This window comes from Saimiri boliviensis, chromosome 20, assembly GCF_048565385.1.
Source record: "Saimiri boliviensis isolate mSaiBol1 chromosome 20, mSaiBol1.pri, whole genome shotgun sequence".
Taxonomy (NCBI): domain Eukaryota; kingdom Metazoa; phylum Chordata; class Mammalia; order Primates; family Cebidae; genus Saimiri; species Saimiri boliviensis.
The window spans coordinates 7,127,350-7,140,695 of record NC_133468.1 but is presented as its reverse complement, the minus strand read 5'-3'; the positions used below and the strand labels follow the sequence as shown (position 1 = coordinate 7,140,695).

Sequence of the window (13,346 nt, the reverse complement as noted above, 5' to 3'; positions counted from 1 at the left end):
CACCGAAGGTTGCGCAGAAGACAGGGGAGCCAGGCATTCCCTGAGGGATGAAGAGCAAGGAGTAGAGCTGGGTAGTGGACTAGAATTTGGAAGCCTGGGCTGGGGCCTGGGTAGGGCAAAAGAGGCGGAGCCTGAATGGAGCGTTTGTAGGGGGTGTGTATAGGCTGGGGCGGGGTCCCGGGAGTGGGCTGACCGGGTTGGGGGCGGGGCTCCAGGTGGGCGGGGCTCTGGGCCACCCCTGGCTGCGCCTCTCTCCGGCTCGAGTGGGTCCAGGCGGGACTGGCCCGATGGGGGCGTGGCAGGAGGTGGGTGGGGAAGCAGGGGCGGGGAAGCAGGGGCGGGGCAGGGAAGCAGGGGCGGGGCAGGGGCGGGGTAGGGGGCGGGACAGGGGCGGGGCACGATGGGGGCCGCCCGCGGCCACGCCGCCGTCGCGAGTACATTCCTGGCTCCTGGCGGAGGGGCTCTCAGGCTGTCTGCGGACCCTGCCGGGTGCAGGGGTCGCGGCGGGCTGAAGCTAGGAGTGAGGTGGCCGAGGAGCCAGGTGAGCTGGACCCTTTGCCGGGCGCGGAGTCACGCTGCCTCGAGGTGAGCCGGAACCCTTGCGAGCCCGGGCTGCGCTCCCAGCCGCCAGGGGGCGAGCAGCGACTGGGCTGCGGGGACTGCCCCTCCCGGCGCTGGGGACCTGGGCGTCCGCCGGGCGGCAGGAGGTGGAGGGGGCGGTAAATCAGTAACCCGCAGCGCACACAGGGCCTTTTGTCCCGTTCCGTCCAAAGAGCACCCTGGCCGCCGAGCTGGTTACTCATTGCCCACCGAGGCGGGGGCGGGCAGGCCCTGTGCAGCTACCCTCGGGACCCGCTCATGTGCACCTCCCCCAAGGCTGACCCGGCAGGGGCAGGGGAAGACGAGCGCGCGCTTGTCCGTCGGCCGCTAGGCTGTCTTCGAGCCCGCGGCAGAGATGAGGGAGCCGAGGTCCCGAAAGGTTCAGTCACTTACTGCCCGGGGGCCTCCAGCGCATGTGCAGGAGGCTGGATGAGAACCCAGAACTGTCTGATGCCTAAGGCTGGCCCTCCGTTCCCACGTGCCGGGCAGTCAGCAGCCACGGGTGACTCGACTAAGGACTCTGACGTCAGGGCAGCCTAGGTGGGAATAAAACCCCCGGGCCTCCCCACCCACTCCCAGCCCAAGCTGTGTACCCAAAGAGCTGCCGTCCCTGCCAAGCCGAGCTTTGTAGGGAGTTTTACCAAGGAGGAGCTAATTGGATGGATTTGGGAGTTGAGGTGGGCTCAGAGACAGAAGTATCTTGAGGCAGATAGAGAAGAGGAATGAGGGGCACAGAGGGATGGGCAAGAGAGCACATGTGCCCAGTTTTGAAAGCCAGTGGTTTCAGGGCTCCTGAAGGAGCAGACCGTGTGACTAAAGAGATAGGCGGTGGTAGAGAGGGAAGCCTAGGATGTTGAGCTGGATCCTGCTGGGCACAGGTAGCCATTAAGGGCTACCTGGGGGCACGACATGGCAGACTTGAAGTGTTCTAAAACCCTGCTGGAAGATGAAGGTTGAAGAGCCCCGGGAGAGGATGTTTCCAAAGGCCCATGCAAGAGATGACCATGACCTGCCCTGAGTAGGGGCAGGGGAAGCCAGATGGACTGGATGTGGGGTGGCAGTGACCAAGGAGAAGGAGGTGTAATGGGCTTCCCACATAGGGTAAATTGAGAGATGCCAGTGCTGCCTGTAGGCTCCCAGAACTACAGTGGTCACCATATTCCTTTGTCTCAGCTGAGACTCAGTTCTGAGCATTCCATTTTGGGGAACAGAAGTGTCCTTCGTAGCATCTGGAAAAGGATAGCCGGCTGTGGTATGTGTACATCACAGCCCGACAGGAACAGCACCCGAACCAGAGGCGACTGGCTGAGGGCAGAGCCAGAGCAATAGTGAACAGTTCTAGGGCCAGGCATAGGGAGGAGAACATTCCAACACTCCGTGTGCCCAGTTCCAACACACATTATCTTATCTCTTTTATCCTCAAAGCATTCCAATGAGGATAGTAGCCCAGAGAGGGACAGAGGCAAGGAGTTACAAGTTGGTAAGAGTCAGCATTTGAACTTGGCTCTGGTGGATGGAGAATTAAGGTCTATATTCTTTACAAAACCATGCATGCCTCAGATGGAGTTGGGGCATACCAAGCAGGGGTATCCAGGGATGTGGTCCTGCTTGCCTTGTGAGCACCCAGCCCTGGAAACGTCAGTAATGCGCTAAGGAGCAGGGATCAGATCAGATAACATCCAGATGCTGAAGTTTGGCGTTGTATTATTTTTCACTTTCTTTTTTGCCTCTTTGGCCATCAATTCATTTATTCAGCAAGAAGTAAAGTATGTGCGCCAAGAGCATGCAGAAGATAAGTCTCCGTTCTCTACTTCCCTCTGAGAAAAGAATCCCAAAACTGCTTTCTGTGAACGTGTGCCAGGGTCCCAGCAGGACTCAAGGAGAGCAGGAAGCCCAGCCCAGCCCCCTTGCACCGCCTACTGTAGGAGGCCTTGGGCTCTGGCCACAGCAGAGCTGGCTCCAGTCGGCACTGCCACAGCCTGGCCGGGCACTTGGACACATCTGCTGACCACTTCCTGTCTTGGTTTCCTCATCTGCAAAATAAAGGAAAAGCACCCGCGAAGGTGCACGTGTAGCCACAGCTCTTTTCCCTCCCTCCCCATTTTAGGAAGGCAGTTGTTGGGAAGTCCAGCCTGGGTCCCTGAGAGCCGTGGGAAGGAGATGCGGCTGCTGTCGGCCCTGTTGGGGTTCCTGCTGAGTGTGCCTGTGCCTTCAGCCTTGTCCCTGGAGGCCTCTGACGAAGTGGAGCTGGGTATGGCTTCTGAGGCGGGAGAGGGTGGCAGGGGTGGGAAGAGTGGGCACCAGGAGAGGGCTGCTGGGCTGAGTAAAGCTGGAAAGGATCCCTGCCCAGGCCCTGAGAAGGTGGCAGCAGGGCAGGGCCCAATCACTGAGACTCAGTCAGTGCCTGGCTTCCAGCAAGCGTCCATCTATCTCTGTGTCTGCGAGAGAGGACTGGCCTTGCAGGGTGCAGGGCTCTGAGCTGGGCTGCAGAGCAGGCGGTGAGCTCCTTGCCTGTGTGTGTGTGTGTGTGTGTGTGTGTGTGTGTGTGTGTGTGTGTTCTGTGCACTGGATGTGTGACCTAGAAGGTCCAGGCAGCACGTGTGGTATATGCATTGTGAGTGTGATATGCCCAGAGGTGTAGCATGAGCCCTGTATGTGGCACCAATGGCATGTGCCATGTGTGCACGTGTGTGTATGTGTGTGTGTGTCTTGGGCAGTGGCATGTGCACTAAATGCCGTGTGTGTGACATGCCGCAAGAGTGTGGCATTTGCCCTGGGTGTGGCATCCGCAGCATGTGGTCATGAGAGTTTCAAGGATGCTGGTCTCTCCAGCATGCATTGCAAGGTGCTTGTGCCCTGCATGTGTGGCATGTTCTCTGGATGCAGGAGGCCACCTCGGATGGGACTGCAGGGTCTGCTGACCTCTGCCCTCTGCCCACAGAGCCCTGCCTGGCTCCCAGCCTGGAGCAGCAAGAGCAGGAGCTGACAGTAGCCCTTGGGCAGCCTGTGCAGCTGTGCTGTGGGCAAGCTGAGCATGGTGGCCACTGGTATAAGGAGGGCAGTCGCCTGGCACCTGCTGGCCGTGTACGGGGCTGGAGAGGCCGCCTACAGATTGCCAGCTTCCTACCTGAGGATGCTGGCCGCTACTTCTGCCTGGGACGAGGCTCCATGATTGTCCTGCAGAATCTCACCTTGGTTATAGATGGTAAGAGACTAGCAGTGAGTTAAGGGATGCCTAGGAAGAGAGACCTGCCCTTCTTGGACCTCAGACACCTCCCTCTGTCCCTGATATAGACTCCTTGACCTCCAACAATGATGATGAGGACCCCAAATCCCTTAGGAACTCCTCGAATGGGCACATTTACCCCCAGCAAGGTCAGTATAAGTCTTCAAGGACTTGCATCCGCACTGCCCATCCGGTCACTGAGAAGAGGCCTGTGTAGGAACACAGTCATTCTAAGGGCCTTCCCTCCGACCCCAGCACCCTACTGGACACACCCCCAGCGCATGGAGAAGAAACTGCATGCAGTACCTGCCGGGAACACCGTCAAGTTCCGCTGCCCAGCTGCAGGCAACCCCATGCCCACCATCCGCTGGCTTAAGGATGGACAGGCTTTTCATGGGGAGAATCGCATTGGAGGCATTAGGGTGAGTCTCTGGGTTCCAAGACCTTCTGCTCCCCCATTTTCATTCCTTCATCAGTCCCCTCATACCTACAAGCATACCTATAAATAAGGGGAATGAGGAAAGCAATTGTGGGACCCCAGAAGGAGCCCTAGACTGTGGACTTGGCCAGCTCTGGTTCAGGTTCCTCTTCTGCCACTCTCTGACAAGTGACTTAACCTCTCAGCCTCAGCAAGTCCATTTGTAAAGTAAGAAGAATCACTGACTGGTATGGTATCAATAAGCCTAAGCATCTCACCATCTTGATGAGACCCTACAGGGTCAGCTCCATGCTATCATGAGGCAACTGAGTCTCAGAGAAGGCAAGGGCTGGCTTAGAGTGGCGCAGCCAGGGAGAGGGGCTAAAACTCAAAAGACCCATGGCTTGGGCACTTTGGGGAGCCTTCTCCTTTGTCCCATAGTCCTTGGCCTGGGCCTGATGTCCTCAGGGCCTTAGAGAGCTTGAGAAGAGCCCTGTGTGCAGGATGAGGATCTAGGCTCCTGGTACCCTGGCCCCCCTTGGTGGACGTGGTCTGGTGGTCCCACGGGCACACTCCCTCTGCCTGCAGCTGCGCCACCAGCACTGGAGCCTCGTGATGGAGAGCGTGGTGCCCTCGGACCGCGGCACATACACCTGCCTGGTGGAGAACTCTGTGGGCAGCATCCGCTACAGCTACCTGCTAGATGTGCTGGGTGAGCCCGGGGCAGGGAGCTGGGGAGGCCTGACCTGTCTTGGGCTCCGTTGTGCCCTCTGGTGGGGCCTAGCCTGGCAGGCAGGATGGACTCAAATGAGTCAAGCAGCTCAGTGACCAGGTGGGTCACGGGAAAGCACAGGGGTTAGTGTGGCACTGGAGGAGCAGAGGTCTGCCAAGAGGAAAAGCAAGAAGGACATCCAGGCAGAGGACACAGCCTGAACTGAGGGCCTAAGTATACCGAACGCCCTGCACCTGCAGGCCAGCGTATACCTAGGGCGTGGCATTTATGTGGAAAGCCAGGTGGCGGAGGGTTTTGAATGCTAGGCTGAGATGTCATCCTTGACCCGAAGCAGTGGGGAGCCAGGGAAGGTTTAAGCAGAGTAAGCAGGACAAGAAGCTGCAGAAAGGTCCCTCCCTTGAACTTGAGGAAGGCTGGAGGGAGGCAAACAGGGTGCTTCTATGGGTGCCGGTAATCAGGGCTGACCACCTCGCCTGGTCCCCAGAACGGTCCCCGCACCGGCCCATCCTGCAGGCTGGGCTCCCGGCCAACACCACAGCCGTGGTAGGCAGTGACGTGGAGCTGCTGTGCAAGGTGTACAGCGATGCCCAGCCCCACATCCAGTGGCTGAAGCACATTGTCATCAACGGCAGCAGCTTCGGGGCCGACGGCTTCCCCTATGTGCAAGTCCTAAAGGTACAGCTCCTGCTACAGGCTGGGCCCCTCTCTTCTCCCACCTGGGGTTGAGGGGGTCCCCAGCTTCCCTCTTGGCCACAGTGTGGCCCCAGGCCCTGCTGTGACCCCAGAATGTGTCCGCCTCCCCAGACCGCAGACATCAATAGCTCAGAGGTGGAGGTCCTGTACCTGCGGAACGTGTCCGCCGAGGACGCGGGCGAGTACACCTGCCTCGCAGGCAATTCCATCGGCCTCTCCTACCAGTCAGCCTGGCTCACGGTGCTGCCAGGTGAGCACCTGAGGGGCCAGGAGATGCTGCAAGATGCCCCTCTGGTCCAGCAGTAGGGGCCGTGGCCTGTCGGGTGGTCAGTCTCGGTTGGCCTGTGGGGTCTGGCTTGTGAGGCAGTGTGTGGATTTGTGTTTTTGAGCTGTATGACACCCCCTTTGTGCCTCTCCACATGTGGCTGTCCATGTGACCCTCTGCTGAGGTATGGGAGCCTGGGACTGGGCATAACTACAGCTTCCTCTGTTTGTGTCCCCATGCATGTTGGGAGCTGGGAGGGCCTGAGTGGGGCGCATGGGGCGGCCAGTCTCGCCACTGACCAGTTTGTCTGTCTGTGTATATTCATGTGCGAGGGCAGAGGAGGACCTCACGTGGACTGCAGCAGCGCCTGAGGCCAGGTATACGGACATCATTCTGTACGTGTCGGGCTCCCTGGCCTTGGCTGTACTCCTGCTGCTAGCTGGGCTGTATCGAGGGCAGGCACTCCACGGCCGGCACCCCCACCAGCCTGCCACTGTGCAGAAGTTGTCCCGCTTCCCTCTGGCCCGACAGGTACTGGGCGCATCCCCCACCTTGTGTGTTGCAGCCTGACTCCAGCAGGCAGAACCAAGTCTCCCACTTTGCAGTTCTCCCTGGAGTCAGGCTCCTCCGGCAAGTCAAGCTTATCCCTGGTGCGAGGTGTACGTCTCTCCTGCAGCGGCCCTGCCTTGCTCGCCGGCCCCGTGAGTCTAGACCTACCTCTCGACCCACTATGGGAGTTCCCCCGGGACAGGTGCGCTGAACTGTGTGAGGGTGGGGACATGGGCGCTGGGTTGCAACCCACCCTTAGCAGGAGTGATTCAGAGGTCTGAGGCATGCTCTTTCTCCATCTCCAGGCTGGTGCTTGGGAAGCCCCTTGGCGAGGGCTGCTTTGGGCAGGTAATACGTGCAGAGGCCTTTGGTATGGACCCTGCCCAGCCTGACCAAGCCAGCACTGTGGCCGTCAAGATGCTCAAAGGTGAGTGTGGCTGAGTGCAGTGACTCACACCTGTAATGTCAGCACTTTGGGAGGCCAAGGTAGGAGGATTGCTTGAATCCAGGAGTTTGAGGCAGCCTGGGCAATATGGTGAGACTCCATCTCTACAAAAAAAGTAAGAAAATTAGCTGGGTGTAGTGGTATGTACCTTTAGTCCCAGCTGCTAGGAAGGCTGAGGCAGGAGGATCCCTTGAACCCAGGAGTTGGAGATTGCAATGAACCACGATCAAGTCACTGTATTCCACCCTGGGCGACAGAGTGAGACTCTATCTAAAAATAAATAAATAAAAATAGGCCAGATGCAATCGCTCGTGCCTTTGTAATTCCAGCACTTTTGGAGGCTGAGGCGGGTGGATCACGAAGTTATGAGTTTGAGACCAGCACATCTCTACTAGAAATAGAAAAATTAGGCCAGATGCAGTGGCTCACGCCTATAATCCCAGCACTTTGGGAGGCTGAGGCAGATGGATCATGAGATCAAGAGATCAAGACCATTCTGGCCAACATGATGAAATCTTGTCTCTACTAAAAATACAAAAATTAAGGTCGGGCGCGGTGGCTCCAGCCTGTATTCTCAGCATTTTGAGAGGCCAAGGCGGGTGGATCACGAGGTCAGGAGATCGAGACCATCCTGATCAACATGGTGAAACCCCGTCTCTACTAAAAATACAAAAAAGTAGCTGGGCATGGTGGCACATGCCTGTGATTCGAGCGACTCAGGAGGCTGAGGCAGGAGAATTGCCTGAACCCAGGAGGCGGAGGTTGCGGTGAGCCGAGATCGTACCATTGCACTCCAGTCTGGGTAACGAGAGCGAAACTCCGTCTCAAAAAAAAAATACAAAAATTAGCTGGGCATGGTGGCACACACCTGTAGTCCCAGCTACTCAGGAGGCTGAGGCAGTAGAATCATTTGATCCCAGGAGGCAGAGGTTGTAGAGACCCAAGATCACGCCACTGCACTCCAACCTGGTGACAGAGCAAGACTGTGTCTCAAAAAAACAAAAAAATTAGCCAGGTGTGGTGGTGGGCACCTGTAATCCCAGCTACTTGGGAGGCTGAGGCAGGAGAATCACTTAAACCCAGGAGGCAGAGGATGCAGTGAGCTGAGACCATGCCATTGCACTCCAGCCTGGGCAACAGAGGGAGACTCTGTCTCAAAAAAAAAAAAAAAAAAAAAAAAAGAGAGAGAGAGAGAGAGAAAAGAAAAGAAAAAGAAAAGGTGAATGTGGCAGCCTGGAGGAGGTGCTATGGCACTGGGGCTCACGGTGCTACCAGGTGAACCTTGGAGCTGGGAGAGGCTGCAGGATCCCACCCTTAAGCCTGCAGTTCAGCTCCGCTCCTGACCCTGGCAAGTGACTTCTGAGCCTCAATTTCGCCTCGTGTCATGTAGAGTAAATAACAGTCCCTACCTCCCAGCTCAAGGATTGGGGAAAATGCCTGGCTTGCAGTCAGGGCCCAATAAATCACCATTGGGGTGACGATGATGATAAGAATTTGGTGTGACAGGCTTGATATCCCCTGTCAGCATTGGTCTGTGTCAGCCTTGACTTCACATCTCCTTGTCAGCCTCACAGACCCTCTACCTCCTTCTTGTGGTTCTCCCAAGACACACGCTCAGCCTCCCTTAGACCCTCCCTAGGTGTATCCCCTGCATCCACTGCTGTAGGAGGACAGCCCTTCTGCTTGCACCCAGTCCAGCCCCAGGGTGCTCTTGCAGGCCAGTCTTGCACCCTGCCAATCAGGGCCTTTTGTTCCAGTTCCCCAGCCCCCTCTGCAAGAATGCCCTCAACTCCTCTTCTGCTCCTCCCCTCCTCTCTACACAGCTGGGGCCACCTGGTGCTCCCTGGGAGGCAGGGATTGAGAAATGTGCATGGTGAGATTGGCGTGTGTGGGTGGGGGGTGTTATGTCATTGGCCCAGGGCCACAGGTCAGCCCCAAGGGTCCAGCCAGAGAAGCCAGAGCAGCCTTCTTCCCAAGCTCCCCTGGCTACACCCTGCCTGCCAGCAGCTCCTGGAATTCCAGGCCAGTTGGATGCCAGACCCTAGTCAAACAGACCCCAGAGCGCCAGCCTGCTTTCCACACACAGGACCTTTGAGCCCATGCAGAGACTACTGCCAGCCCCTCCAGAGGCAGCTTCCTTCCTGCTCCCAGCTCTTCTCCTCTCTCCTGTTTCCTGGACCTGCCCACTGGAAGGCCTGCCTTGTTTGTTTGTTTGTTTGTTTTTTGAGATGGAATCTCTCACTGTCCCCCAGGCTGGAGTGCAGCGGTGTGATCTCAGCAAACTGCAACCTCTGCCTCCTGGGTTCAAGCAACTCTCCTGCCTCAGCCTCCTGAGTAGCTACAGGCAGGCACCACCATGCCCAGCTAATTTTTGTATTTTTAGTAGGGTCAGGGTTTCACCATGTTGGTCAGGCTGGTCTCGAACTCCTGACGTCATGATCCACCTGCCTCAGCCTCCCAAAGTGCTGGGATTACAGGTGTGAGCCACACTGCACCCAGCCCTAGGCCTGCCTCTTAGATCCTTGATGTAATTGCCTCCTTGAAACTGCTGTGACAGGTAGGGTGTGACCCACTGCTCCATTTCCCACAAGATGACCCTGAGATTCAGAGATGCTAGGAGACTTTTTCAAGGCCACACAGCCTAGAAAGGACTGTGGCCTAGGTGACCCCTATGTCCAGTGCTCCGTGACCTGGCCCTGCCTCTGCAGTCTCCCTCGTGTAGCTGGAGGGCAGCTTCTTCACCCCGTCTGCCGCCTTTGCAGGCAATGCTTCCGACAAGGACTTGGCAGACCTGGTTTCGGAGATGGAAGTGATGAAGCTGATTGGCCGACACAAGAACATCATCAACCTGCTGGGTGTCTGCACCCAGGAAGGTGGGGCAGAGCCGGGGCTGGTGGCCCGGGCTGTTAGGGCTCAGAGCCACAGCTTTGGCAGCCTCTCTGTGCGCTCCCTCCATAGGGCCCCTGTATGTGATCGTGGAGTGTGCCGCCAAGGGAAACCTGAGGGAGTTCCTGCGGGCCCGGCGCCCCCCAGGCCCCGACCTCAGCCCTGATGGTCCTCGAAGCAGTGAGGGGCCGCTGTCCTTCCCAGTCCTGGTCTCCTGCGCCTACCAGGTGGCCCGAGGCATGCAGTATCTGGAGTCTCGGAAGGTATAGGCGGTGGGGCTGTGGGCCCCTGTCGCTCTCCATCTCCACTCTCTCAGCCTGTGGCATTAAACGTCCCCAACTTCTCCCTCTCTGCCCTTTGTCATTACCCCACCTCAATGTCCCTAGGCTTTCACACCTTCCCGAGTTCCCCACCTGTTCCTCACACTTGCCTCACCCATAGGCTCGGAGAGGGGAGAGGGGATGGGGAGAGGGTGCTCCCCCTTTCTAATCCTCAACCTCCTTGTCTGTAAAGTGGGTGGAGGGCCCCTGCCCCCAGGCCTGCTGGTGGGTGGTGTGTGCTCAGCTCCCAGCCGGGAGTCCCAGGGCACCCAGGCTCCGCCTCCGCCGCAGTGTATTCACCGGGACCTGGCTGCCCGCAATGTGCTGGTGACAGAGGACAATGTGATGAAGATTGCTGACTTTGGGCTGGCCCGGGGTGTCCACCACATTGACTACTATAAGAAAACCAGCAACGTGAGGGAGATGGGCACATCTGGATGGGGGTAGAGGGGGGCTGGACCTGGGGCTGGCAGGTTTGGGGACCTGTGGGACTCTGCACTGAGGCCTCCCCTCCTCTCCAGGGCCGCCTGCCTGTCAAGTGGATGGCGCCCGAGGCCTTGTTTGACCGAGTGTACACACACCAGAGTGACGTGTGAGTCCTGCCAGCAGTCACTGTCCTACCCCACAAAAACGGCAAGACACTGCCCAGTCACATGGCCCCAGGAGTCAGGTGCTCAAGGGCTCCTTCAGATTTGGCCTGGGACCCAAGTGGTACCAGACTCAGGGGAGTCCATTCCTCACCTGCTGTGGTGGGTTGTACCTGTGGGGTTCCCCCATCCTAACCTTGGTTGTAGGGAGGACGCTGAGCCCCGGCCCTGTCTCCAGGTGGTCTTTTGGGATCCTGCTGTGGGAGATCTTCACCCTCGGGGGCTCCCCATACCCTGGCATCCCGGTGGAGGAGCTGTTCTCGCTGCTGCGGGAGGGACATCGGATGGACCGGCCCCCACACTGCCCCCCAGAACTGTGAGACCTCATCCTGCCCCTGCCTCCGACTTTCCAATCCTCCTCCTTCGCCCTGACCATGGCCTCAGGGTTTGCCCCAGCCAGGAGGACAGCACTACCCCTCCTCCTCTTCCTCCTCCATCTCCTCCCCTCCTCCATGTACTCCCTCCCTCCTTCCCCCCCTTCCCCCTCCTCCTACCCCCTCCTCTTCCTCCTCCTCCTCTTCCTCCCCCTCTTCCTTCCACTCCTTCCTCCCCCTCCCCCTCCTCCCCCTCCCCCTCCTCCCCCTCCCCTCCTCCCCCTCCTCCTCCTCCCCCTCCCCCTCCTCCCCCTCCCCCTCCTCCCCCTCCTCCTCCTCCCCCTCCTCCTCCTCCCTTCCTCCCCCTCCTCATCTTTTTCCTCCTCCTCCTAGTGGAGCGTCTTGGCCTGGCTTCCACTGATGACCCTGCCTATCCCTCATCAAACTCCCCACTCAGACAACTCCCCAGTCCTCCCCTTCCCCCACAAGGCCTGAGGCTCCCTGTGGCCCTCCACCCCACCTCTCCTAGGTACGGGCTGATGCGTGAGTGCTGGCACGCCGCACCCTCCCAGAGGCCCACCTTCAAGCAGCTGGTGGAGGCACTGGACAAGGTCCTGCTGGCCGTCTCTGAGGAGGTACATTCCCCTCCCACCCACCACCTCCCTCTGCCTGCTCCCCTCCAGGCCTCAAGGCCCGGCCTGACTGCGAGGACATGTGCCCTGCCCATCCTGGGTGCTGCAGAGGCTGACCAGCTGTGTTCCCCACAGTACCTTGACCTCCGCCTGACCTTTGGACCCTACTCCCCCTCGGGTGGGGATGCCAGCAGCACCTGCTCCTCCAGCGATTCTGTCTTCAGCCACGACCCCCTGCCATTGGGATCCAGCTCCTTCCCCTTCCCTGGAGCGCACACATGAGCTCAAGGCTGTGTGGGCACATAGGCTGGTGGCCTTGGGCTTTGGGGCTCAGCCACAGCCTGGTGCTGTGCTTGACCTTGGCAGCACGGGGCTCCTGACCCCAGGGTGCTGTCCCAGGTCTCTGGTTCTGCTTTGGGTAGATCCTTCCTTGGTCCTGGGGTTCGTAAGGGTTCCTGCTCTGGCCTTGGGTTTCCAACCTACAGCTCAGCTCAAGTCTCAAGGCTTTGCCCTTGCCCTTGCCCTTGGAGCGGCAATGCCTGTGTCCTGACGGCCCGAATGTCAGGTTCTGCTCGGCCTCCTGGACGTTGGCGCTCGGTCCCCATCTCAGGTTTGGCTGAGCCTGGCTGGAAGCTGCTATGCTAAACGTCCTGCCTCCAAACACCAGCAGGAGGTTCTGGGCCTCTGACCCCCTTTCCCCACACCTCCCCTTGCTGCTGCTTGCCCCAGCATCGTGACGGAACATTGGTCCCTGAACCCAGAGAAGCTGGAAGCCTGCCGAAAACAGGAGCAAACGGCCTTTTATAAATTATTTTTTTGAAATAAGCTCTGTGTGCCTGGGTCTTCCCTGAGCAACATGGAGGGGAGGGATCTCCCCAGCAGAAAGTTCTGCCTGTGGGATGAGGACTGAGGGCCCTGGGCCAGGCTGTCGGCTCTGCCACCTCCAGCTGCCCCAGGAGCCAGTGTGGGCCTGCCTGGGTCCGTCTGTCCCACCAGCACCATCTTGTGTCTGCGACACAAGAGTGAATGAGTGTTAATGGGCTGAGTCTGCATTGCACCATCCACAGTGCAACTCCTGTACCCTCTGCACATGCGTGTGCGTGCATGTGTGCCCTGCAGCTGTCCCCAAGGGAGCTGGTAGCCCCCCTCCCCCATCTGCTCAGCATTAACCAAGCTGACCGTTAACACAGCATGAAAACCTGAAACCCAGCCTCAGGCCATGGCCTGCTCCCACGCTCCGCGGGCTCAGGCTGGGGGCTCATGGGGGCCGTGCCCGCCCCACTCTGGCCAGTCTCCCAGGCAGCAGCTGGTTGCCGCCCGCCTGGGCTGCAGCTGTCCCTGCCTGCCTGGTCCTCCACTGGGGAGCCGTGACAGCCCTGTTCTCAGAGGTCCTCAGAGGGAGCAGCTTCTCAGGGCTCTGAGCCTAGAACCTTCCCTGGCCCCATCCTGGCATGTACTGCTACTCCCCAGGCCCTGAGCCTTGAGTGGGCCATGGGGGGTGCCCAGGCATGGTGTCTGACCCATTGCTTGGCACTCTCCTGACCTTCTCCTACAGGCCTGAGGCTGGGACAGGACTACCCAACCAGGACAGCCTTTATGGGGGCCACCTGGATTGCCC

The 13,346-nt window shown here is 58.9% G+C and overlaps 1 protein-coding gene across 3 annotated transcripts; it reads left to right on the top strand.

Annotated features, from left to right (window-relative positions):
- Positions 1-395: 395 nt before the first annotated feature.
- FGFR4 (fibroblast growth factor receptor 4) lies at positions 396-12,531 on the top strand. Of its 3 annotated transcripts, none has more exons than XM_039460635.2 (18): positions 396-541; positions 2,708-2,851; positions 3,542-3,805; positions 3,895-3,975; positions 4,082-4,248; positions 4,833-4,956; positions 5,462-5,652; positions 5,782-5,920; positions 6,273-6,466; positions 6,541-6,686; positions 6,790-6,911; positions 9,692-9,802; positions 9,888-10,078; positions 10,427-10,549; positions 10,657-10,727; positions 10,961-11,098; positions 11,626-11,731; positions 11,864-12,531. In XM_039460635.2, exons 2-18 carry the CDS (start codon positions 2,761-2,763, stop codon positions 12,008-12,010), a joined length of 2,406 nt encoding a protein of 801 aa, XP_039316569.2. In that variant the 5' UTR covers positions 396-541; positions 2,708-2,760; the 3' UTR covers positions 12,011-12,531. The 3 variants fall into 3 exon arrangements, with proteins under 3 accessions (XP_039316569.2, XP_010344920.2, XP_003936155.2); XM_010346618.3 differs by having other exon boundaries at positions 396-585; positions 6,273-6,312; positions 6,541-6,636; XM_003936106.4 differs by having other exon boundaries at positions 396-585.
- Positions 12,532-13,346: the final 815 nt, after the last annotated feature.